Here is a 27848-nt window from a genome sequence, read left to right as displayed (position 1 = left end):
AATCATTTTCCTTGGGAAATGTTGGTTGCTAGGCTACAGGTCAGTCTTGAGAAATGACTTATGTGAGAGCCGGCGATGGTGCAGTATATGTAATATTAAAGCAGGCTGTATGCTAATTTCCAGAGGATTGTAGCATTCCTTCACTGAAATATGGTAATTTGAGACAAGAGAAAACTCTAAACTTAATGGAACTGCTTAGAGCCACTTCTGTTGTTTCTATTAAAGCTTTAGAAATGCAGCATTGCCTATATTATTCAGATGTATCCTGTAGATTATGATGATTTATATAGCACTTTTAACCCATGAAAGTCTTCAAGTAAATGACGAAAGTCAGTGTATTTTCAGTGTATTAAACAGGCAGAACTGATCCAGCAAAAGCTAAACTGTCCATTTAAAAAAAAAAAAAAAAAATGCATTTTTCAAGAACCAATTTTCAGGCTACCATAGATAAAAATCTCTTGTCTTTGCATTCGGGAACTCTGACAGGCAGCCAGTAAATAATAAATGAATTATGTTCCAAATTCCTGCAGAGAGCTTTCCTTGTACCTCAACCTGGGCAGGATAAAATTTTCAACACGAAACATTGCGTATTGGCTGAGCAAGATATTGCTCTCAGACCTAGAGAGCTTTTCATTATTTTATATGGGACAAATGTTTTATTCAGCAGCCATTTGCACACAGTGAAAGCTTTAGCTCGACTCATGCTTGTGGTTTTCCTACCAGAACTTGAACCAATCTGCTACACAGGCTCCATTTAATTTAAGTGTCATATTTTCATCTAAATGCTGATAGGGAAGAAGTGTGTTTGTATGGGGGGGGGGGGGGGGGGGGGGGGGTGGGGGTGTAGAAACTGAGATATGAGTCTGTCTCACCCCTAAAGCTCTAGCAAACAAGGAATGTAAATGCAAAAGGCTTTGTTTGTGTGAGAACTGGATTTTCACCTCTGAAGTTCAGTGAATTTAAAGAAGGTTGTGGCAGCGCTGGCTGATATGCAAGCAGCAGGTATTAATTATGTCCAAAAAATTGAAAAAGTTGCTGAAACATATTTTGGTTGGTGAGTTTTCAGATACACTGGCCTTTAATTTCTCTGCATGAAAGCTCTACTGGGAAGACATGACAATTTGTCCTGCTGCTCTGATTTTTCTGTGTAATGTAATTACATTTTTTTCCCCTCTCAAACAAGTGTTAAGAAAGTTAAAATGCAGCATTAAACTTTTTTAGTTGTTATGATAGAGCACATATTTCAGAATTTAGTTAAATATTTAAAAGTATAACTTAATATTAATTTTCATTCATTACATATTTCTTTATTCATAAATATATATTTAAAAAAATAATCTCAATCTCATAACATTATTGATACAATCGTATCTGCTGTGTAAATGCATGTATCCCTGCTCTGAGCAGCATTAAAATGTCTGTGTAAATACAACTAAATTCTACTTTAGATGCAGCTTCTGTGCCACCTTTGCAGTATAAAGATGGCTTAAAATGCTATAGTACAGTATATCATGGAGTGTTTATTGAAGATCTTTAAATGAATCATGACATTAGGAATAACATTTTCCTTGATCTTTTGACATTAAGAGGTCATTGTACTATAAAAACATACTGTAAGTTTCAGAACTCAAAACGTCCTCCTCACTGCAAAAATAGCATTTGTTGAAACCAAGCTTCCAAAACGAATCGTTCTCTACTTCCTCCACATTGTGATGTCATAATGTGGAAGACGTTTGCATCTGATCGCCTCAACAACAACACATCAAGACATCAATGACTGCTTTACCTTATCACTTCTGTAGCCCTGCCCAGTAGCAGTTAGCAGTAAGTTGGCAAGAATCGAGCAGGTCAGTCAAGAAAAGAGAGCCAATCATAACAGTGGGTGTTTACTGTCAAATCTTAAAGGAGAAGCAGCACCAAAACTGGCCGTTTCTGACCGAGGGTCAGTATGAGGGTGGAAAATTATCATGTTTGACAAAGGTCAGGCGATAAATCATATGACAAATATATTTTTTGTGAAAAAAAAAAATAAATAAATAAAAAACTTTATTTCAAAGTTTAATGTAGTTTGAGGCACATATACCTTTCCACATGAGTTTTAATGTTTAGAAAAATAAGGATGTTTATTTGAAGCTACTACAACAAGCATAATATACTCATTTGTCTTGTGAGTCACTGCAACACAGTCTACAGCCAGATATCAACAGTTTTGTAATTTTTTTCAACAACATTTGGCCAGATCTCTTTCTAAAAACACATTTGAAAAGGCACACACACACACACACACACACACACACACACACACACACGTTGGTGCAGCTATCCTTATGAGGACTCTCCATAGACATAATGATTTTATAGATTTTCTAAATTTTATACTGTACGAACTATAGATTCTTTCCCCTAACCCTAACCCTAAACCCAGCCCTCAAAAAAATTTTTTTGCATTTTTACATTTTCAAAAAAACATAGTTTAACATGGTTTTTAAGCGATTTGAATTATGAGGACACTAGAAATGTCCTCATAAACCATATTTATAGCATAATACCCTTGTAATTGCCAGTTTGTAACCTAAAATAATGTCCTCGTAAACCACCCTAACCTACCCACACACACACACACACACATACACACACATGCACGCGCGCACACACACACACACACACACACACACTCACACACACAGTATCATATTAATTTAAATGGTCCAACACTGGGTTAGTGGGTCAACTATAAATCCTAACTATTGAATTGCTAAAAATCAAACTACAATAATAAAAGTGCCGACCAGAACAGACTTGTCCATTTACTGTGGCTAAAGAGCTTATTTACAATCATCTATGCAAAATAATTGGCCATTAATTTAAAAACAAACTGATATGTGCTAGCCATCACCAACCAAACAAATGAACAAAACAGAACGAAACGCAACTGTTACTTGTTTGTGCTTTTTTAACCCACAAAACCACTTCATTATTGAAATGGAAATTTTTTGTAGAGGCATCAATAGAACTGCGAACATTAGAAGAACTTCTAAAGCTATTGACTAGGACTGGAAGTACAAACAGTATTTGTATTTATATATGTATATAAATGTATACAGTTCTGTTCCATGTCCATACCGTTCTTTCACATCTTCTGACTGTCGTTTGTCGGTCTTTGTGAGTCACCATGCAAAGCCCTTATGAATGCAGAATCTGACAAGTGTTCCCTATGTGTCCATCCTTTTTTGTGATCTACAAACACATATAAATGAATTGGTATGCACACAGAATTGACTCTGTAATTACAATAGAGTAGCTGGTGCTGGGTCAGTTACTGAAGAGCTCCAGAAAAGGATTGTATCTGAGACGGCTCTTTTACACTGCTGTTGTAGCTTGGGTTTATGGTTCAATTGTTCTTGGAGGCTTCTGATTAGTTAAACAGTTACTTCGGTCTTGCTCCCTGTACGGTAATGATGATGATGTTGCTGTTGCTGTGGAACATAGTGGAGCTGCTCCACAGTCTGCGTACGACGCGAGGCGAAAGCATGCCTCTTGGAGGCTGTCTGGTTCATGGTTAAAATGTTCTGTGTGATGCTGTTTGAGGCACTGGGATGGGAGTGCATTTTTGTCATCTTGTACCGATCCAGGATGGGCGTGGTAGGCATGAACACATCTGTGTTGGACATGGCTCTGGACATGGACTTTTCGCTGCAGAACCCGGAGCGCTTGATGGACATCATCTTGTCGGGAGAGATGAGCGGATCCTGGGAGTGCAGGCGGTCTTGCGAGTAGAGGCGGTCTTGGGAATGAATGCGTTCCTGAGAATGGTGGCGTTCCTGTGATATCAAGCGGTCCTGCGTGTGGATGCGGTCCTGGGAATAGTGGCGGTCTTGCGAGTGGAGGCGGTCTTGGGAGCCAAGCCGTTCGTGGGAGCGTAGGCGCTCGGCAGAGAGGAGCTGCTCGTCAGAGAGGATGCGTCCCCCATAAGGGGACATGCCGTAGGAGGACATGGCATAGTCTTGTGCATGGCTGTGCTCAGGGGACAGCACGCGGTCCTGGGACATGGCTCTCTGAACTCTGCGGGGATGTTGGCGGGGCGGTTGTTGCTGCTGTTGCTGGACCTGCTGACTGCTCTGGGACTCCTGGTTCATCTTTATCATGTGCAAGGGAAGGGTTCCTCGAGCCGTAAGGTCTGGAATATGCCTCTTCCTGCTATAGTAGTCATCCACGTCTTTATCCGCTGTGAAGAGAATAAGCAAGTTGCAGACTATTAAATCAACATGAAATCAAAATTAAGTTCATATACTTTCTTACCCTGCTGAAAAGATCAACTTAGACCAATCTGAATTTCTTAGACCAACATGAAAATGTGGTTTGTGCAGGTTAGTGTTGGTTAGTGCTGGTTTGGTGCTGATTTTGCTGGACCATCATAGCCCTGTTGTTGCATGGTCTCTCAGATAAAGCCAGCATCCAAAACACAACATATCCCAGTGACTAGGAATGCTGGTATTTGTTGAGCAGGGAAATGCAAATTTCTGTGTACACTATATATTTAAAAAAAAAAAAGTTTCTCTGCATAATGAAAATGTGATTTTATGAAAATGTGCTGTAATAACTTGCTACGCCTCTGAAATGAATTTCCTTTTCAGCTGATGTCAATAATCTCTCCTAGTTTTCAACACCTCTCCTCTAACCACTTGCCTTTTTTTGTACAGTATTTTACGGCCACTTTTCATTATCCAATCAATTTCATTGCTTTAACCAAGGCTACAATTTAAAATGAAATGAACTGAAACTTATGTAATCATTTACTCATTGCTTTATCGTTTTATTTTTGTTTTGATTGCCTTGGGACACAAAGGAAGCTTTCAGAATGGCCAAGTTGAAGCTGAAATAATGAGAAAAGCAGCATAAAATGATCATAAAAGTAATAATGATCATAAAAGTAATACTCTTTTTGTGCGCTGTATTGCGGATCTTCCAAAGGTGTGATGCTTTGGTGAGGAGTTTTCATCTTTCCATTAAGTCTTCATCATTCCTATCCACCATAACAGTCGAATTGCACTTTTATCTGCTTGTTATGTGTTTTAAATTATTGAGAATTGGTTATATTTAGGCCTAGGGGTGGGGTTAAGTGTTTAATTATATTATATGATATTATATTATATTATATTATATTAATGTTACTAAAAGGATTGTGATCAAATTTCACTGCCTGTTACTTGTTTTACATTGTTGATAAGTGGTTAGGTGTAGGAATAGGGATTGGGTTCGAATTCAAAATATCGACATGATAGTATAATGTAACTTAACTAATATATTTGTAAGTATAATACAGTTGTGGTTAAACACATGCAATAAATCAGAAGATTGCAGAGATTATGACAGAATTCTCGGAACTGAGGTGTGAACGAATGACCAGGACATTTTCATGACGCAGGCAAAAGTCGCCTTTATCATGAGTGCAACGTTATGTAGTTAAAATGGGATGAGAATGGTGTTTCACATTTACTTTAAACTTCAGGATACAAACACATTTAGTCAGGACAGTGAGCAACTGTACTGTAACTAACTGCATGATTAGAACTGGAAATAATGAAATTATCCTCTGCTCAGAGATGTAATGAAAACATTCTGGAGGAGCCGATGTCCTTGAGATTTCAGTTACACTTGATAGATTTCTCCACACATTCAGAGCCCAGTGATATTGAAATGTATCATTGTGGAATGCAATAAAGCAGTTTATCAAACAAAATTACGGCCACAAATCTTTCTTTAAGCTAGAATTAATCAAATAACCATGATGAGACCCTTGTAAGAGCACAGTAATTCAGAGCCTGCGGTAATGGCAGTCATATTTGTGGGACATCAGAAACAGCATCTCTTGAGGGGATTAGATGCAGTTTGTTATGAGATAAAAGCAAAATAGCACCATTTATCTCTCACTGTGTGAGGATGAACAACTGTGTTATTTGGGGAAATTAATGTCATATAATCTGTTTATGGTGTTTACAGATTAAATTATTATAATTTTTTTTCAAGGAGTCTCCTTTTGAAGGTTTGGATATTAGCAAAGTAAACATCTGTAAATGACTAGGAGACTCGGAATGTTATAAATAGGAACCAAGAGACGAATCTACCACACTGAAACGGGCACAGTGCTTAGTTCTTCCCTGCTGGCTGCATCCAACAAGATCTGTTAGTGCAAAACACCACAGAAGCTCCAAAAGAAACAGCTAAGCCTTTTGGCTATTCCCTACTACAAATAACTTGCTTCAGAGGCATATCTGAGCTACGAGGGAGGCGCTGCCACAGGACAATTTAAAGGAGGGTCTGGTGCCATGAATAGTTTAGTGTATGATTGCATGTTTTTGCTGGTGGAAGCTCGGCAGATGCAGAGGAATTGCAGATGAGCAGGCCTGTCAATTTCCCAGCCCTCACTGGGGTTCAGGGCCAGGAGAGATTTGGGGTATTCCTTATGAAATTACACAACCCTTGGGAGAATTTACTCTTCACTTAGGGGATATAATGAGCTGAGACCTTATTATATAGCAAAAAAAAAAAACAAACAAAAAAACATCTACTATTTGAATCAATACAATTGGCCTAAGGCCATGAGAAAGCTTTGCTCAGTGATATCAGATTCAGAATGGAACACTGCCTGTTGAGGAAGAATACCAATGACTCTGAGATTAAATAAAGGATCTCATCTCCCCAGTAAGCCTTGAACCGCTATAGAAAGATCATGCTTAGCAGAGCTGAGGACATTAGACTGGCACATACTTAGTCTCTTGAGCGAGGAGTATTTGTTGAGGTCAGCTTTCACGGCAGATTCATACGAAGGGGGGAGGTGGGAGAGACTCTGGAAGGATCGAGAGAAGGACAGATCGTACGGCTCGGTCTGTGATGTGAGGATGCTGTTCATCCGGGTGCTCTCTGCAGGCAAAACAAGGGGCAAAACAAAAGAAACCAGCTAATCTTTAACTGGGCAGAGTCAAAATCACACATTTCAAACATCTCCATTGTAAAATGGAATTGCTTGATACTTCATTTTTATCTCAGAAAGCTCTGTTTTAGTATTTTGTGTACAGTCTTGCATTTTGTCATGTTACCAGGACATTGCTGTGTAGAAGGATGGTAGGGAACTTCTGTACTGGGGTTTAGTGGCTGTTAAAGGAATCATTCACTCAAAAATGAAAATTCTGTCATTATTTACTCACCACATGTCTTTTAAAACCATGCAGTTATTTTTACAGTAGAATAGAAAAGTAGAAACTTGATTAATCGTTACACAGCTCTTGCCATCTACTCTGAGTTCACAGTGACCAAGATGACAAAAAAGTACTATAAAATACCATAAAAGTCGTCCATGCGACTTGTGTGCAATTTTCCAACACTTTTGAAGCCATATGATAGGTTTGTGTGAGGAACAGAATTTTTAGACATTATTTACTCAAATTCTTACCCTCCCCTCTTTGTGTCCAGATTTAAAAAAAACTGTGTCTGCAATTGATTACTATCTAAACGAGAACCATTTATGACTACAAAGCACCATTTTTTTTTTTTTTTGGACACTGGCTGTTCACAGACTTTAGCTATATAACGACTTACATTTCTGTCTGTTCTTCATGCAGAACCATTGTAAGACAACAATTATTCTTACATTGAGCATTGTAAGCTTGAAAGAGCCTGGTCACTATTTGAACTGTCATTGTATGCAGACTGGGAGCACTGTGAATTCGGCAACAGTAGCTTGAAAGTTTTTCTGAGCCGGTCTGTGCTGTCTGAAATTTTAATCACCGCCTCTCAAAAGCGAGTTGTAGTTTTAGTTGTTATACCGTCAAAAGGAATGCATACTTTATTAACTTTTTCCCCTAACCCAAACCCCTCAGTTGAGTAAATGTAATTTTTACATTAAAAGCATTGTTAATGTAAATGCGTTTACTTCCTGGTTCCCACTGGAATAGAACCTGTGTCTCAAAGTTTGGTTGTGCAATGTGCTATCAGAAGCACTAGAGGGAAATGTTATGATGCTGGAATTGATGGACAAATGTCTGATGGGGGATGATGCTTGTCAGTAATTCGGCAGTATGGGGTCGATTTTGTACATTAGAGTTTCGGAAGCAACGTGTCCATTTCCTGTGTGACCATGTTTTTGAATGGCAAGAGCTTAAAGATTCTTCAAAAAATTCTACATTTGATTTCCACTGAAAAACAAAACGTTATGGTTACTGGTGTAACCTCCGTTCCCTGATGGAGGGAACGAGACGTTGGTGTCGATGTAGTGACACTAGGGGTCACTCTTGGGAGCCCGAGACACCTCTGGTCTTTGATAAAAGGCCAATGAAAATTGGCGAGTGGTATTTGCATGCCACTCCCCCGACACATACGGGTATAAAAGGAGCTGGTACGCAACCACTCATTAAGGTTTTATGCTGAGGAGCCGATATAAGGTCCGGCCATTTCAGCAGGTAGTTCAGCGTTGTGGCAGGAGGGACCAACGTCTCGTTCCCTCCATCAGGGAACGGAGGTTACACCAGTAACCATGACGTTCCCTATCTGTCACTCACTCGACGTTGGTGTCGATGTAGTGACACTAGGGGTCCCTATACAAAACGCCACAAGGCTGAACTGTGTTACGTGAACTGGCGGTGTGTGGTGGGCAGACTTGCTGTGTGCCTCAGAGCCAGCACACCAGGTCGACACGTAACCTCCCCCAACACGGTTATGAGTGTCGAACGGCCCTTTTTGGGGACAAGTCGACTACCCAAAGATAGAGACGGGCTTAACCCAGTTGTGGCCTCTTTTCCCCTTCTCTTTTTCCACTCCCTAAAAAAAGAAGGGGGATTATCCGACTGGGCCGCCAGGTCTAGTTGGGGGGTGTCCCTCCCAAGGGGAGGACACAGCGGAGACCACACCTCACCCCGGGGGTGGGGGGGGGGGGGGATATTTGAGTGGAAAAATGCATCAAATGGTCTTTCCAACCATGTGGAGAGCCTTCAAGGTAGATCCTGCCCAATGGGGGAGGAGGTACTACAACATGGAGACTGGGGCAGAGGGGCTCTGCCCAAGGAAGACACAGTTTGCCAGCAGGGAAACGAGTTAGCGGAAGATATAGATCGTATGGGGTTAGACTTACAGGGAACCGCCACATGCGGATTACCTACCCCAGAACCGGGCTCTTAGCTAGCGCGTGTACTGGGCTGGCAGTGAGTTTCTCCGAAGACTTAACTGCCACAGGGCTCGGAGGAAGTCAACCAGGGAACAACTTTTGTGAACACTACTGGGAATTAACAGCGCACGTCTTCAGCTCAAAAGGAGGTGGAAGGCGCTATGTGCAAGTGATACACCCTGCCAGCTATCCCGGGCTTATCTGCTTGTGTTGCATGCCACTACCTGGGACGAAACCGGTTCCACCCGGAGGTTGTAGAACCTTGCAAAGGTGTTGGGTGTTGCCCAGCCCACTGCTCTACAAATGTCTGTTAGAGAGGCACCTCTGGCCAGGGCCCAAGAAGCCGCTACACCACGGGTAGAATGGGCTCGTAGCCCTACCAGGGCCGGCATGTCTTGGGCGAGATATGCCATAGATATGGCATCAATGAGCCAGTGGGCGATCCTCTGCTTGGAGACAGCGCTTCCTTTCCGCTGTGCACCGAAGCAGACAAAGAGCTGCTCAGAGAGTCTAAAGCTCTGCGTGCGATCCAAATAGATGCGCAAAGTGCGCACCGGACACAGCAACACCAGGGCTGGGTCTGCCTCCTCCTGGGGCAGCACTTGCAGGTTCACCACCTGGTCCCTAAAAGGAGTGGTGGAAGCCTTGGGCACATAGCCCGGTCGGGGTCTCAGGATCACGTGAGAATAGCCCGGACCGAACTCTAGGCACGTTTTGCTGACAGAGAACGCTTGCAGGTCACCTACCCTCTTGATGGAAGTGAGTGCAGTCAGGAGGGCAGTCTTCAGGGAGAGTGCCTTAAGCTCGACTGACTGCAAAGGCTCAAAGGGGGCTCTATGTAGGCCCTGAAGAACTACGGAGAGATCCCATGAGGGAACGAAGTGAGGTCTGGAGGGATTCAGCCTCCTAGCGCCTCTTAGGAACCTGATGATCAGGTCGTGCTTCCCTAAGGACTTACCGTCAACTGCGTCATGGTGTGCTGCTATGGCAGCAACGTACACCTTCAAGGTGGAAGGGGACAGCCTCCCTTCCAACCTCTCCTGCAGGAAGGAAAGCACTGATCCGACTGCGCATCTCTGGGGATCTTCGTGTTGAGAAGAACACCACTTAGCGAACAGAGACCACTTCAAGGCATACAGGCGCCTCATAGAGGGGGCCCTAACCTGAGTGATCGTGTCTACCACCACAGGTGGTAGGCCACCTAGGTCTTCCAAGTCCCGTCCAGGGGCCAGACATGGAGATTCCAGAGGTCTGGGTGCGGGTGCCAGAGGGTGCCCCGTCCCTGAGAAAGAAGGTCCTTCCTCAGGGGAATTTGCCAGGGGGGAGCTGTCGCGAGGAGCGTGAGGTCCAAGAACCATGTGTGGGTGGGCCAGTAGGGTGCTACCAGGACGACCTGCTCCTCATCCTCCCTGACTTTGCACAGTGTCTGTGCAAGTAGGCTCACTGGGGGAAACGCGTATTTGCGAATGCCAGGGGGCCAGCTGTGTGCCAGCGCGTCTATGCCGAGAGGAGCCTCAGTGAGGGCGTACCAGAGCGGGCAGTGGGAGGATTCTTGGGAGGTGAACAGGTCCACCTGAGCCTGACCGAATCGACTCCAAATCAGCTGGACCACCTGGGGGTGGAGTCTCCACTCTCCCCTGCGGGGAACCTGCCATGACAGCGCGTCCGCTGTAGCGTTGAGGTTGCCCGGGATATGAGTGGCTCGCAGTGACTTGAGGTGCTGCTGACTCCGGAGGAGGAGACGGCGGGCGAGTTGTGACATACAGCGGGAGCGCAGACTGCCTTGGCGGTTGACATATGCTACCGCTGCCGTGCTGTCTGTCCAAACTAGCACGTGCTTGCCCTGGATCAACGGCCGGAACCTCCGCAGGGCGAGCAGAATTGCCAGTAACTCGAGGCAGTTGATGTGCCAACGCAGCCACGGACCTGTCCAGAGGCCGGTGGCTGCGTGCCCATTTCAAACAGTGCCCCAGCCTGTCTTGGAGGCGTCTGTCGTGACCACGACGCACCTGGAGACCAGTTCTAGGGGAACACCTGCTCGTAGAAACGAGAGGTCGGTCCAAGGGCTGAAAAGACGGTGACAGACCGGCGTAATGGCCACGCGGTGTGTCCCATGGTGCCATGCCCGCCTCGGGACTCGAGTCTGGAGCCAGTGCTGAAGCGGCCTCATATGCATCAACCCGAGCGGGGTGGCCACCACCGAGGATGCCATATGCCCCAGGAGCCTCTGAAAAAGTTTCAGTGGAACCGCTGTTTTCTGTTTGAACGCCTTCAAACAGGCCAGCACCGACTGGGCGCGCTCGTTCGAAGGCGCGCCGTCAGGGAGACCGAGTCCAAACCGAGAAAAGAGATGCTCTGAACCGGGAGGAGCTTGCTCTTTTCCCAGTTGACCCGAAGCCCTAGTCGGCTGAGGTGCGAGAGCACCAGGTCCCTGTGTGCGCATAACACGTCTCGAGAGTGAGCTAAGATTAGCCAGTCATCGAGATAGTTGAGAATGCGAATGCCTACCTCCCTTAACGGGGCAAGGGCAGCCTCTGCGATCTTCGTAAAGACGCGAAGAGACAGGGACAGGCCGAAAGGGAGGTGGGTTGCGAAAGGGAGGACTTTGTACTGATACTCCCGACCCTCGAATGCGAACCGCAGGAAGGGTCTGTGTCGAGGAAGGATCGAGACGTGAAAGTACGCATCCTTCAGGTCTACCGCCGCGAACCAATCTTGATGCTGTACGCTCGCTAAAATGCGTCTTTGCGTCAGCATCTTGAACGGGAGTCTGTGTAAAGCCCGGTTCAGTACTCGCAGGTCCAAGATTGGCCGCAACCCACCGCCTTTCTTTGGTACGATGAAGTAGGGGCTGTAAAACCCTTTCTTCACCTCGGCTGGAGGGACAGGTTCTATCGCACCCTTCCGTAGGAGGGTAGCGATTTCCACGCGCAGGGTAACAGCGTTTTCGCCCTTGACGAAGGTGAAGTGAATACCGCTGAACCTGGGCGGGCGCCTGGCGAACTGAATCACGTAGCCGAGTCGGACGGTCCGGATCAACCACCGCGACGGATTGGGAAGCGCAAGCCATGCGTCCAAATTCCGTGCAAGGGGGACCAAGGGGACAACGTCGTCGGACATACCGGCAGGTGGGGCCTCGCGGCGGGGCAGAGCGCGAGGTACCACAGCACATCGTGGCCGTGCTGAGTCTAGGGACATCGAAGCACTTACCTGGCTCCTTGTGACCACCCCCGGAACAGCCTGGGACGGGGGAGGAAGAGGCCTGTCCTCGCGACCCGTGGAGGCTGTCACATCGGGGGTGGATTTGTGCCACAGCTGGGCGCTCAGGGGCGAAAAGGGCACCGCTGGAGCGCCAATCCTGCAAGATAAAGCCTGTGGACGGTAGTTGTGGTGACGACCGTACACACCGGGTATGTGACCCAGGGAGGAAGGAAGCCGCTCTTTTGTTGAACTGTTGGGTACAGCAGCCACTTGGGCGTGCGGCGAAATCAAACAAAAAGGCAACAAAAGATTTTCCACCCGGCCCTCCACCGGGGGATGGAGTGGTCTTTCTACCAGCTCCAGATGAGTGGGTTCCTTCGTCCCTGGGCTGCCCGTCTCAGGGTTACTTCGAAGACCTCCGTGGGTTCTTCGGTGCCGGCTGTGAGACGGGTGGCGTCGGCTTCCTGCGGTGGGCTCCATGCCGGGGCCGGGCCGGAGGGGCGGGCTGCGGCGGAGCCGGAGCAGTCACCTCAGGGGGACGCCCTTGGCGACGAGCAGACGGGGTGTGGGGTCTTGAGCTGCGCCGGGGCAGGATGTGCCGGATTGCCTCCGTCTGCTGCTTTACCGTCGAGAACTGCTGGGCAATGTCCTTAACGGTGTCCGAATAGGCCCGCCTGGAAAATGGGGGCAGCAAGGAACCGTGCCTTGTCGGCCTCGCCCATCTTGACCAGGTTGAGCCACAGGTGGCTCTCCTGGACCACTAGTGTGGCCATCGTCCGCCCGAGAGACCGCGCTGTGACCTTCATCGCCCGGAGGGCGAGGTCGGTCGCCGAGCGCAGTTCCTGCATCAAATCTGGGGCGGAACTACCCTCGTGCAGTTCTTTCAGTGCCTTGGCTTGGTGGACCTGCAGGAGAGCCATGGCGTGCAGGGCAGAGGCGGCTTGTCCAGCAGCGCTGTAGGCCTTGGCCGTCAGGGACGACGTGAGCCTACAGGGCTTGGAGGGGAGCTTAGGGCGTCCACGCCAGGTGGCGGCACTCTGCGGGCATAAGTGCACTGCGAGCACCTTATCCACCGGGGGAATCGCCGTATAGCCCCTGGCCGCCCCACCATCGAGGGTAGTGAGAGCTGGGGAACTGCGGAGTCGGGGTCGGGCAGTAAAAGGTGCCTCCCACGACTTCGTCAGCTCCTCATGCACCTCCGGGAAGAATGGCACTGGAGCGGGGCGCGGCTGGTCTGAGCGGCGCCGCGAGCCCAGAAACCAATCATCAAGCCGCGAGGGTTCAGGGGAGAGCGGAGGGTTCCACTCTAGCCCGACGCTCGCGGCCGCCCGGGAAAGCATGTCCGTCATTTCGGCGTCGGCCTGTAACTGGGCGACCGTCCCCGAAGGGGGAATTCTTACGAAAGCAAGCCGCGACCGCAACGTTGCCATGGTCATGTTCTCGCAGTGAGAACATGAGCCATTCATAAACGCTGCCTCCGTGTGGGTCGCGCCCAGACACGAGAGACAGCGATCATGACCATCCGAAGTTGAGAGAAAACGACCACAACCAGGAATAACACACGAACGGAAAGGCATCTTTAGAAAGACACGTCTTTAAAAAGACGTCCCGTGTGCACTCTTTTAGAGAAATATACTTTTTTAGAGGGGAAAAATGCTTTTTCAGAAAATATACTCTCTAGTTTTCTGCCGAAGCGCCCAGGGGCGTTCTCTGCAGTGCACCAGTGCAGAGGAGGGAGAAGCCGCTGAAATGCGCCGTCAGATCCAGCAGAGGTGAATGAACAGTGCTATTCAGCTCAATGAGCATGACCGTTCGGCTCCGAAGAGAAAATCTGAATGAGTGGTTGCGTACCAGCTCCTTTTATACCCGTATGTGTCGGGGGAGTGGCATGCAAATACCACTCGCCAATTTTCATTGGCCTTTTATCAAAGACCAGAGGTGTCTCGGGCTCCCAAGAGTGACCCCTAGTGTCACTACATCGACACCAACGTCGAGTGAGTGACAGATAGGGAACTGCTTACATCTTAGAGTGGTGAGTACTAAAAGTGAGCAACAATTAAGACAGTATTTTATTTTTATTTTGGTGTGAACTATACCTTTAAAGGAAAAGAGTCAAAGCATCCCAGTGTTACAGTGGCTCAGTTAAGCCCTGACCAATCATTCTATCAGCCTCATAGATAACCGAGGACCCTGGTTTGGTGACTGATGTGAAGTGATGTGGGCATGGGAGGAGGGCAGGCCATGGCCCCCTGCCCCCTCGTCCATGTGGGAAGTGTGCCCATCATGCCAGACTGAGCCTGGTCAGACTGAGGGGGAGCAGTGGGCAGAGCGGACAAGGATCAAGCCCTGATTAAAAATAGGCCAGTGAGTACCGCAGCAGAATAGGGCTAAGACACAACAACACTCCGGGGAGCTGATTGGTGTGTGGGTTTAGTGGGGAGAAACAACAGACGAGCAGTGTTTATACAACAGTTACTCCATTTTACACTTACTCAGTACATGCCATGGGGTTTAGTTGGTCTGTGGTGTGTATATGGAAAACATTCATCTTTATTTGAAGGAGGTGGAAGAGGAAAGAGAGAGAGAGAGTCAATTATGGTTGCGAATACAACTTACCATGCCTTAGAGATCTGTGAGCTGGTCAAGTCAAGGAAGAAGAAGAAGAAAAAAAAAAAAAAACAATTCAAGAGCACAATGTCGAGAAAGCAAATTACTGTAAATAGAATTGGGGGGAGGAGTTATTTGTTTTTGAACATGGTGTTCTTGTAATAATGAAACTTTGGTTTTGACATGGCATTTTGGGCTGTTGTTGTTTTGTTGTAGTTGTTGTTTTTTTTTTTATTGTTTTTTTGTTGTTGTTTTAAAGTAAGGGCTCATAGATTGTAATCTCAGAACAATGAATGTAAATTTTAGGTATGGTAATTTTAGGGCAGCAGTGGTTCAGCTGGTAAGATCTCAACGGGATGAATTCCTGCTTAGAAACTAAAGCCCTTTTTACAACTGGTATTAACATCCATTTTTGGTGATCCGAACACAAGTGGTCAGGTGTGACAAATCACTTGCTGAGTTTGTATTGGTATACTACCCATGCTACTCATACTACTTCTGCCATATATGTCTATGGAAGAAATAGTAAGAGTAGTATAGTAGTGTGCAATTATGAACTCAGCCAATGTATAAATGCTTAATTTAGCCAACAACGTGTTAGGTCATGTAAAGCATTAAACTGCATTCATTTATCAAGGTGAATAAACAGTTCCAAGCAAAAACCAGTCAACACAGGTAGAATTTTGCCCATTACCCTGATTTTGTAAACACCTTTACTGCCGTCCTTACTGGCTCGTCCAACGTTGGCAAGTGTTGTGCGTATACATTTTTACATTTTGATGTCAAAAGCAGAGAATAAACCAACGATTTTAAGTCTCATGTAAACATGGTTTTTCAGCGTTGTCAGATTTGTTATGTAATTTTTTTTTTTTTTAGCACATTTCATTTTCAGTATTTATCAGTATTGTATGCACGTAAACATGTTCAATCTTATTTTAGTCAGGCTCCTATATTTCCTGTTCTTCAGATGTCTGTTCTTCAGGTGATCTGTGTGCATGATGATTTCAGGCAAACCAGATGTGCTTTAAGTGATTTGATGACAAGATTATTTGGATCCCGTTTACAGCTGTATTTAGCACTGTCCACATTTGATTAAATTACCCAAAACAATGCTAAAACCAGGCATAAATTGGGTCTAAAATATTTGGGCTTGGTGACAAAACCAGGCTGCAGGCTGATCTGACCCCAATATGCTTTAAACCATACACAGAGCAATATATGTGTATGTTACCATAGTCCTTGTAAATCACACCAATATGGGAAGATAATCCATTTTCATGCAGTAAATTAGCTTCTCTGTATGAATATAAATACAGATCCACTGGGGAGTCTTTGAAGCTTTTTGGATGGAAAAGCTATCCATCTTTACACTGTCATCCTCCCCCAACCCAAGTAACACTGAAGTGCTTCACCAAAGGCAGTGATTTAATCAGTGCTAACAAGCTGAACAGTTGCAGCTCACTGGTGAGAACCTCTCCAGCCCCCACATTAGAACAACATCAGCTGGAAGATTAATCTGGGGCATGAACAAACAACGCAAGCCCTTGTTTCATTGTGTGATGCCTTCAAAATTACATTGTGGATCTAGATAATGATAGGTTAGATATGGAGTTTCCAAACTTTTTGATGCTAAGGATTCCCAATATAATGACGACCTTCCAAGTGATCCTCTTCCTAAAATATGAAGGCAGCTCCATACAGTATTCTCATGTATGAAGCCCCATTTAAACTGTGTGAGAAAAACAGTAAGTATGATATTATAAAGACAACATGTGTTTTGCAAAATTAGATAATTGGCTTCTATTTTGCAATTGAACTGCAATCAAATGAAAGGATTTAAATGTCAGCAAAATATTTACTTTTTATTAAGTTGACAGTGAATCTTTTTTCTACCCACTATTAGAGTAATGTTTATATATATATATATATATATATATATATATATATATATATATATATATATATAGTCTTTAGAAAGCACAGAAGGCTAATAATGTCAATTTTTATACACAAACAGATTGAGCAGATGGTGTCTAAGGTGTCCTTTCAAACACAGACAGGGTGATACATATAGTTCTTTGAAGAACTGCTCACAGAGCGCTATAAAATGTCTCATTTCAGGTCTCAAAAATGTAACTTGATGCTCCGAGTGCCAGACTTGTGAGCTTTGACATGTCACAGTAGCCTAAGAAGGCACAATATTAACCTTCATGTCTTTGTCACATCTGACACTAGGTTTAAATTGTGTCCTCTTCAGAACATTAATTTAACTCAAGGTCCTCTGCGTTTTTACTTGTGGTGATGATGATGAAGATGGACAAAGCCATTGACCTGTTCAAAGAATCAGTCACTATTGTAGGCAAGTGAACACTAAAACAGTGAAAAGCACTCTATAATAGGATTATTCCTGTGAAATGATGCTGTTAAATAAGCAATATGGTTCTTACCATTTTTTGGTGTTCGAGTTGGGCTACTGAGACCAAAATGGTTGAAGTTCTGTTGATGGGCTCCTGCAGAGAAAAGCAATGACAAGGCTGATTTGGTTGCAAAACAAACATAATCATGATTGACTATGTACTGCAATCCAGAGCATGATTGCTCCATTGGGAGAAATGGCCTCTGACAAGAAGGGATCACATTAATAGCAAAATAAGCAATCTGTTACAACATACATAAAGCATATGAGAAAACAGGCATCTGCAACACAATGTGCATGTACAATAGCAAAAGAGATCAACACAGATGCCAAAAAAAAAAAAAAAAAAAACAGGTGGGAAGAGGGAATTCACTATGAACGAACTGTGCCCACTAATAGTGTTGTTTATTTGCACATGCTGTCTGCGTATCTTTAGGGCGTAGTTTACTAATGGGAAATCAGTCTACTATTAAACGTTTTATTTTATTTATTTTCATAATTTTGTGAATTCTAATGATAAAATTGGTCATTTTAAATTATTTTGTGAATTCGCTCGAGATAACGAGCATGTGCATATACTGAATATGATAATAAGTATTAGTTCCACACATTCTCATGTCACAACATTTACAGAGTTCATCATCATCATCAAGCATGTAATTGAAAATGTTGGGGCTCGTTCACCAGACATTTAAATTTTCCCTCCTTTCATGGCCTGTATTACAGGACCAAAGTTGCTCTGTCATCTGTCATCATGTCTGTTGTAAGAGAGTGTGAGTCTGTGTGTATGTGACTTGTGTTTTGACACTGCAGGAGGCAGATGCAGTTGGCAGTGAATTGCTTTATGATGGGATGTGCTGGGCTCATGGCAGTTGGTGCGTGGCTTGTGCAGAGGCTAAGACAGACTACCGCAGCATCTAGCGTGAGGACCACGGTGTGGTGAGCAATGATGAATAGCAACTATTCTGAGCTGGCAAAGATGGGCTCATGAAGGTTCGTGATAAATGGGCGAATACTAGAGGGAGCACAGCGTCATGCTTGTCTGGATATCTGCTGTTGTGCCTGTTTAAAAATGCATTAGAGTGACTAGTTTAACAACCATTTACATCTGTCATGGAGCGCAGATGAGTGAAGACCCCTGTTTTGATAGAATGGATTTAACCATTGCTGTTATTTGGCAAGATATCACTATGATGCATTGTAGTCTGTTTACTGTATATAAAAAAAAAATAGATGTAAGGCAGGATTACATTACACAATGCCAATTTTAGCCCCGATTTAGTCAGGATGAGTTGGTGCTAGTTGGTACTAGTTGCCGCTAGTTGGGGCTAGTCGGCTGCAGTCTACATATTTTGGGAGAGTCCGAGAAAATTGCACAGTATGTGTTGGGTATGAATTCCGATTCCTTAATTTCCAACTATTATTCTATCTAGTTGGAGAATATCATACATGTTTGATATTTCTGAGCGAACTCCACGACTACAGAGGAAATCTCAGTGTATGATGTTCCATGACTCAAATCTGAATTTATACGATGAGCAGCCAATGGAAATCAAGCGTGAGGGGACCACGAAGCTCAAGAAATGCAGATGGCGAACAAACACTCAAGTGGAGTTTAACTTTTAACACCACTTACCTTGTTGCATTCTTTAGAGGCCAAGACTGCACTCAAATGAGCTTGGCCAGTTATTTTGCGACACAGAACACAGAACAGAAGCAACACCAACAGTAGCTAGATCCCATATCCAAGTTTGTTTAAATCTGTCATCTGTCTCCTAGAAAGTGACAGTATGGTAGAGTCTGATCCCCAGTCATTTAGGGTGCATTGCCCAGTTTTTGTCAGTAGCAATTTTCGAAGTCGATAAGTGCATGATCCCTAGTATTTAAAAATCTGTTCAGACTGAACTATTCAGAACAGTGGTTTTAGAACAAATATTTTCAGTCTTTACAGACACAGGGCCCTCCAAAAACTCTTAGCCAACCCAGGTAATACCCAGAATAAAAAAAGTTTATAAAAAAGCTTATATAAAAAATAGTTTTTTTAGGTTGCACTTTAAATTTCATAAAAAGTATTAAAACTGAAGTGCGAAGTTTCTGTACCACCAACTGGAATTGCAATAATAATAACAGGTTTCTCAAAAAAACCTCACATCTTGCATTTGTCTCGCCTTAAACTCGCCATTGGTTGAGCCACTGTTTCTTTGTTGGGCTGGTTGGGATTCTCAAACAGAGTAATGTTTTAATAGCGCCACAGTATTTATGGAGGTTTTGGGGGGAAATCAGCCTACAAATATACTATTTATAGTTGTCTCTGCATATTCAACTGTAATAAGAGAAAGTATAACACTGAAAAATCACACACATCGGCTTTAACTAACATTACTGCAGGGTCTGTCTATTTAATGCGTTAAATATATTCAATTAATTATATAAAAAAATAATAAATAAAGACCCTAATAAGGAATATTCCTACCATCTGAGCAATTCAAACTTGAAATACAACCTTTGCGTTTTTGCGTGTTCCAGCCAATAGACGGCAGTAAGCACAATTCTAGCTGTCAGCAGACTACAAAAGATGAGGATACGCTCTTGCGTTCAACTGCAAACACAGCTGGATGGAGCGGAACTCCAAATGCAGGGGTCTCGAGATGTGTTTTTCTATTTCAAACTACGTTTAACTTGACACTGCATCCTAAAAACACATTTATGATGCGACGCAACCATGGTAAGATGCTCCAGAGACATCCGTCTGATGTGTGTGTGCATAGATGCATCCTTAGAAAAGCCCTTATTATAAGTCTATCTCGGACAGATTGACAAATTCAATTGCAAACTGGATTGCTGTGGACTGTAGGCCTATGGTAGACTTATGTTCAGTGATATGGAAATAAACAACAAATTGCCTTCTGAATCCACTTTTTGTATTGTCTAATCAATGCTTCACTCATCCGCCAGAATAAGGTATTATAATTTTCTGAATTATTAATATTTAATATTTAACACTATCTACATGTAATTATTTATGACTATTTAATCATTATATATTGCATTATTTTTATTTGGGCACCTTTCTCTGCAAATACTGATATGCAGTTAATTTTATTTATTAATCAGCAAATTATGTAATGAATTCTAATAAAAAATGTAATCCATTGACAGCCCTAATTACTACATTATATAATGCTCAACTGATCATTATTTAGAAAGTTTGAAATTAGTTAGTTAAAACATTGTGAAAAGTAAGAAAAACCTTGCAAGAAACCTTGTAAGAAAACCCTAGCTCTAGAATAATACATTTCAAAAGGCAAAGTAGGCTACAAAAACATTATTTTAGACTGTATCTATTGCTTTTTTTTCTTTCCAGCTGCAGTAATCGAGAGTTAAAAAAGCAGGGTCCTTTATCCTTAACCGCAAAATCCAGCATTTGTCTGATGAACTTCAGATTGCACCATCTACATCTACTGAGCAAAACTGACAAAGTAAAAGTTAAGGACCACTTATGAGGCCACAATGTCCAAAAATCAGGTCAACTGCATTCACAGCAACACAGATAAAAAGCCAGAGCTCAAAACTCCGCTTTGAGCTCTAATTAATAAGAAGCATCGTCCAGTTCAATGAGCCTGCTTTAATCTGGGGACCAATTAGTTGCTTTTGAAAAGTCGGTTAGTTGAAGTCTGTCCGCAGCCAGGAGGTCTGCTCTCCCAGCCAGTCACACTCCAACATTCTGTCATACTCTCTTTCTCAGCACACATGCCAATTTGGGCTCTTTCGCTCTCAGTCTCTAAGGTCATTTAGTCAACAAGAAGGGGCTGGAGTGGACTGCTCATAACATGGCGCAGGACCAAGAGGTTAATGATTAATTTAAACAGCTCTAGGAAAGGCTGCATAGTACCATTTGAGGTCTTCATTGGTATCAGACTCAATTAGGTAAAATTGTAGATTTTACTCAAGTAGTTTTGCCGGTTTTGTTTCGGAAGCAAGCAAGTGAGGAAATGGATAGTAACGTTTTTTTTTTTTTTTTTAGGTTTATGACAGCATAAAAGAACAGCTCTAATAGCTTAAAAGCTGATGATTTCGGGCTGTGCATGGAGAACATTTTTTATCTTGTTTGCATCGACATTAACAGCGGTGTGGTTGGTTTTAGAAGCCGTAAGCTGTGTATCATTATAACATCCACCCTTTTTTGCAATGCAATTTGCTTTGGATGAATCAGACACCACAAATGTTGTTGATGTGGCCTTGTGAAACAAAAAGAAACCAAACGCAGTGCCTATGGCTGATTCGTCACTTGTACATATTCCTGTTTCACATCTAATATAACCTAACAACAACACTCATACCAGTATGCATAGTAATGTCCAGATGGCTAGCAATGATTCAGTAATTTGACATTTCTATTGCATTTTCACCAGAGAATGGAATCTATCAACATCATCAAAACATGTAGTTGCTGTCATCCCATTTACATATCACATCTTTGTACACATATTCTTGAAAAATGTTACACTCACTGAACTAGCATGAAATTAAAATGAACAATGATGATTTACATTTTCATTTACAGTATACTATAAAAGTGACAATTTACAGTTGTTCCCTTTAGAAGCTATTTCGATCCTTTGAAAAAAACTTTTGTTGATATAACCAAATGTAGTAAAGATGACTCAGTCATACTAAATAGTACTTTTTACATGAATACAATCAGTTAATTAAGATATAAACACATTTTTACAGTTTGTCTTGCTGAGCTTGAATGACTGGCTCTTGTGTGCGTTAGGGTGTGAGTTTCTCCAAAAGTAGCTTACAAGAAATCTGTGTGGTTTAACTAAATCCCAAAATCAACAGTCTTGCACACTGCAACAATCATAACAGTAATATACATATTATGAGTCTTGATGTAACATTATCCCAATATAGCTGATACCTGAAAAATTAAAATAAGTTAATGGTTGATATATGGTTGATTTATGATAATGGTATGATTAAGATTTCCTCTAATTGTGGAAACGAAGTTAAAATCAAAGAAAACATTTACTGGAAAAAAAGCAAAAAGAAGCAAGTAAACATGGACATGAGAGAACATTTGCATGAACAGCTTTGTAGCCTCTAGTACTGTTCCCTCTTGTCTCCAGCTCAGTGTTGTCGGGAATTAACAACATGCGTCTGCCTCCTTGATGAGTACAACGTGTCAAAATCTAAGGTCAGTAAGCATTCGGCATGACAAGCATATCTTATAGCGAATCTGAATACTATTGCTTTTTTGAGCTATTATTTTGCTTTGTTCAGTGCTTGACAATAAAGATGAACCAATAAGAGTGTTTTGGGTCAGTTAACTGAATGGTTTTTACCGTATGTCTTGTGAACATAAACATTTGGTTCTATAACTACATTTTTGCAATATGACCAGGGCCGGCCCTAGAATTTTGGGGCCCCTTAGCAGATTTTCAAAATGGGTACCCCCTACCTACAAGTACACCTATCCAAACACACCCAACATTAATAACTAAGCAAGTATAAATTGGGAAAATAAACAAGTCTATTTATTCAAAAGCATAAAGCTTAAAAATGCAAATCTACCAACTAATTTATCAGCACATCTATAACTTTGTCAGAAGTACCAAAAAAAAACAAAAACAAAAAAAAAAAAAAACATAATTTTTAAACAAACCAAACTAACATATCACATACACAAATTAATAAATATATTGAATAAAGTTCTGTGCAAATGAATAAGAAATAATTTAATTACCAAATTAAGATATGTTACAGTAAATGATTTTTACACTTAAATAGTGGCATATGCTATTTGCACCCTGGTGTAGGCTATAATAAAACAGTATATAATCAAATAAGTATTGTGACGGAGCTTAACTACATCGCTTGCAGCAGTAAGAAATGCACCTGATGTGTCACGTTATGGTACCACGTCACTGCTGTCTCCAAATGCCGTGCGCGGCTTTAGAGAGAGTGCTCTCTTTGTATCCAGGAAATGGGTTACTGAGCCCTCGTTAGAAAATGTCACTAGAAAAGGCCACCACCTACGCGTTCTAGACCGGGAAAGGCGTGCGCCCATCCACCCCCTTCTCTACACTGACCAACCTATAGTGAGCCACCAGATCACGACGAGAACGGCATGTTTGCTTTCAGTGATATCACACCTTAGACACTTTATTTACACATTTTGTCTTCTTTCAAATAAATGACTTTAAGATGGCATGTACTGTCTGTTCTCGCTTACAAAGATCGATAAGTAGACAATAGTGAAATTGCCAAAATGTGGATTTGAACCCCAATCGCCCACACAACAATCCAGCTGTCTAACTAATGTTGCCACACTAGATCCTAGTTTGAAGAATTTCAGATTCATATACCTATCTACTCCATATCTTTTCTTCAAAGTTAATATAGCATAAAGCATATATATAGCTGGGCTGTGTGTCCAGTGCTATTTACACTTATTGCAAATAATTATTTGGTGTGGTAGGTGGGCCCCTGGTGGCCGCAGGGGCCCAATGCATCCACATATGTCGCTTAATATGTATAGGGCTGGCACTGAATATTACATTTATGTGGCTCGTTCTACGTATTGTGGCAGTTTCCTGGTCAAATGAACATTAGAGTTGCTACAACAATGACTTATTCACTTATTTACTTTTATACAAAGCACGACAAAAACAACTTATGATCAGTTCATAAACACTTTTCGCTCTGTTCTTCAGATAATGCCTTTTTTTTTATTTTTTTTTTATGTATTGCATGATTTACTACATTTACAAGCTTGTTTGAGTGTGATCAAGTTGCGCAGTAGCTCAACTAGAGTGTTGCACTTTCAAAGTGGGGAACCATGATACAATTTCAGCAGTGCACATGACTCGACACATAAGCCAAAAATGTCATAGAAGCACCCAAAAATTACGTGTTGACTTCAGCAATTACGTTTTCATCTCATATTAGGTTTAGGTTTGAGGTTTACGGTAGGGAGGTCAGTTCTATTGATTTAAAATTGTTGATTTTTGCACCACATGCCACCTTTTTCCAGCAAAATATTTATGAAGTTTTTACTTGACAGTTACAGTGAAATTTACATAATTAAAAAAAAGATTTTAAACAGTGTAAAATGTAAAAATGTCTAGCTACCTGTATTAATGTAAATATGTCAATTGAAAACATGACAACACTTTGCAATAATGTTCCATTTGTTAACATAATAAAAAAAAAAAAAAAACATTAGTTAACATGAACTAACAATCAACAGTACTTATTAAGCATTTATTTAGATTAGTTAATTTTAAAATTGCATTAGTTAACATTAGTTAATGCACTATGATCTAACATGAACTAACAATGAACAATTGTTGTTTTTTTATTATTTTTTTTGTATTAACTAACATCGACAAAGATTAAAAAATGCTTTAAAAAAAATATAAAGTTTTGTTTGTGATACCTAATGCATTAACTAATGTTAATGAATGAAAACTTACTGTAAAGTGTTACCCCCGACAGACAAAAATTTGTTTTAGATTATATATTTTTAAAGAAAGCACAGTGAAAAATATAAACAAATATTTTCAAGTAGTTACAAAAAGGTGTTGCTAAATTGCAATCTATCTTTTGTGAGTAGGGGCCAGTTAAAATGTTGGAAGCACAAGCAAAAATATGAACGACTGCCTGGACTTGACCATCAGAAAAAAAAGAAAAAAAAAATCCTTGTTGTTGAACCCTGTTTGTTAAAAATATTTGTCTTTAAATTACAGAAATCGCCAGAAAAAAAAAAAAAAAGAAAAAAGAAAATCACAAAAGAAAAACGTATAAAAACCACAACTGACCAGACTGCCGCAGAGTCTGGAAGACACACTCAAGCCCCCTGCTCTCAAGAGGTGATGCTGCTCTGACTAATAAGGGGCCGGTAGGGATTGAGACAGTGCCGACATGAGTAGGAGGGAGGGTTTGAGAACAAGAATACCACATTTCCTTCCAAAACTTCAGACTGTTTGTGCACCTGCTCAGAATGCACATCTGTGCCGTCCCAAAACAGCGCATGGAGAGCAGGTCAAGCACTAATGACCTAGTCTTGTGGAGGGAACAAAGTCCGCCCCAATGGGCCTGCTGACAGTTTGAATCCAGTTAATTTGCCCTTCTCCTCTGTTTTTAACAAACGCAGAGCTGGAGGAAATGGATAGTGGATAGCTGGGGTTTGGCATTAAACCACTGACAAAAACAGTTAACATTTAATTGTTAAATGTTAAATGCTATAATAGTCCTGGAAATTTGCCATAAATGTAGGTTTGATTTGTCCTGGCAATACCGGTCTGTTTTGTAATTGAGCTGTAATTGAGCTCTCTGTGAGTATGACATATAATGGTCACTAATATTGACCCGTAATATAATCTGCGAATGAGTTTTCTTCATCATTTCCGTTATATTCACTCCTGGACTTAAGCCTTGATAACCTTTGGCTCTTGGAGCAAAAGATGTTGATGGGTGAAAAATAAATCTGTTTTTGCTTTTAAAATGTTGTGCTACACTGACAAATACATGGTAAAAGGCTCTTGGCTTGGCTATGCAACTTCTCTCTTGGAATAAGAATGAAAAGCACTACACTGACTCATTTAGAAATGCCACAGACATACCAGCAATTTCATGGACATTGACCCATGCATGTGCAATCAAAATAGCATGTCTGAAGAGTCTACAAGCAACCAACAGGAAGCGCTGGTCATACCTACAGAGCATTTCATATTTATTTTACTTTGTTTTTATACACAACAAACTTTTCATAAATGCAGGTTGTAATATGCATGTAATAATCATGTAATAATTATGCAATAACTGTGTAATAATAAAATAAAATACCTACACATTGTTCTAACAGTGGAATATTTTTTCCTGTCTGGTATAAAATAGCACAATATATATATATATAAAACAATAAAAAAAAATAAAAAAAAATTTTTTAGAAATGTTGCTCTGTCAAATGTTGGTAACTCTGTGCCACAATGGAAATGTTCCAATGTTCCAAAAACTAGTTTATCTTAAAAACTATCAATTTCTCATTGAATTAAATTAATATTTATTTAATCAATTGATGCGTTTCTATACTTGAAACTCCTACAAAATAAAATTTTGTGAATCATTATCATGCATTTTTCAATATTGTAGATTATCAATGTAATTTTCAATGTCACTAATGCATAAAACACTTCTAAATAAATAAATAAATGCAACAATATAATTGATGCCACTTTTTGTGTAAAAAATTAAAAACAAAATCCCAATGAGAAAATGCATTAGTGCAATTCCACTGTAGCACTTATTATTAATAATTTTAATATTGTTAATAATAATAATAATAATTATTATTATTATTAATGTTGTTGTTGTTGTGGTACAGTGTTGCCATACTTTCTATTTTTTCTGTAAAATTATGTTAGATAAAGTTTATCGGTTAACAACAACATTTACGTAGCTTCTAAAAGATGCAGCAAGAAAAAAAGAAGGAAAAAAAAGCAGATCAAAAGTAGAGCATATTACAAAGCACTTCAGTAGGTGTCTCAACCTGGAGACAAAATCAAATGTTATGTGGCAGAAAAACAGTGTATTATTGGTTAATTTAAAGACTGCTCTCTTATTTCCAACAAAGAATTATGCTATTTTTTTTTTTTTTTTTTTTTTTTGAAAGTTGAGAAAGTAACAGGGTTGACAAACTTTTTATTAATGTAGGTTGTAATATGCATGTCATAACCATATTATAGGTATGCAACAGCAATGTAATAACAACAAATTACCTCACATGACAAATGTTCTATCTTTAAAATATAAAAAAATTTAAAAAAATCATGTAAAAAAAAAAAAGGCTTGTTTTCACTTGCACATGCCAGGTATGGGGACACCACTAGAAGATCTTCTTTTGCGAGGAGCATCATCACGTTGCCCACAGGGATAAGCACAGATTTTTCTGATGTCTTCTTTAATTAATAAGAAGTAACATCATTCAAAACTGTCTTTATCCCCGCGCTAGCATGCGTGCTCCTCTGTCTGATGAAGCCTGAGTCACCTTGAAGCCAAAGCAATGGAGAAGAACAGAGAGGATCCAGAGGAACATAGACACTATAGGGGTGCAGATTAACCAGGAAAATAATGCTTGGCTTTCAATGAAAGACGTAAAATAAAACAAAAATCTAATCAACCATTTTTTCCACAGAGCTACATGGTGAAGAGTGTGGTTACACAGACATACACATCCAGCACAAACACAGACAGAGAAAACAGAGTCAGAGGCCAAGGGAAGAAAGACATTGTACAACACAGAATTGGCATTCCTACCATGGTGACTCTGAGACCGCACCGGCCATTGTTTTTCCCCTAGAAGACACAACCAGGCAGAATGAAGGTGTGAGTGAGTGAGAAAGAAAGAAAGAAAGAAAGACTGTGGCACTAAACAGAAGCACACTTTTTTGTGGAGGGATT

The 27848-nt window shown here is 41.6% G+C and overlaps 1 protein-coding gene across 3 annotated transcripts in view; it reads right to left on the bottom strand.

Annotated features, from left to right (window-relative positions):
* Positions 1–1716: 1716 nt before the first annotated feature.
* LOC127427499 (protein shisa-6-like) overlaps positions 1717–27848 on the bottom strand; it is an 88936-nt gene continuing 62804 nt past the window's right edge. The window contains exons 5-8 of one of the 3 annotated variants that reach the window (XM_051675160.1): positions 27705–27743; positions 17413–17475; positions 6769–6921; positions 1717–4225 (exon numbers count right to left, since the gene is read on the bottom strand). In XM_051675160.1, coding sequence (XP_051531120.1) covers positions 3420–4225; positions 6769–6921; positions 17413–17475; positions 27705–27743 — 1061 coding nt within the window. In that variant the 3' untranslated portion in view covers positions 1717–3419. The remainder of the gene's footprint in view (positions 4226–6768; positions 6922–17412; positions 17476–27704; positions 27744–27848) is intronic. The other 2 variants (XM_051675162.1, XM_051675161.1) reach the window with 2 other exon arrangements.

The sequence above is a fragment of the Myxocyprinus asiaticus genome, chromosome 36, assembly GCF_019703515.2.
Source record: "Myxocyprinus asiaticus isolate MX2 ecotype Aquarium Trade chromosome 36, UBuf_Myxa_2, whole genome shotgun sequence".
NCBI lineage: Eukaryota > Metazoa > Chordata > Actinopteri > Cypriniformes > Catostomidae > Myxocyprinus > Myxocyprinus asiaticus.
Note: the sequence above shows the minus strand (reverse complement) of the source record. Positions and strands in the feature narration are given on the sequence as shown.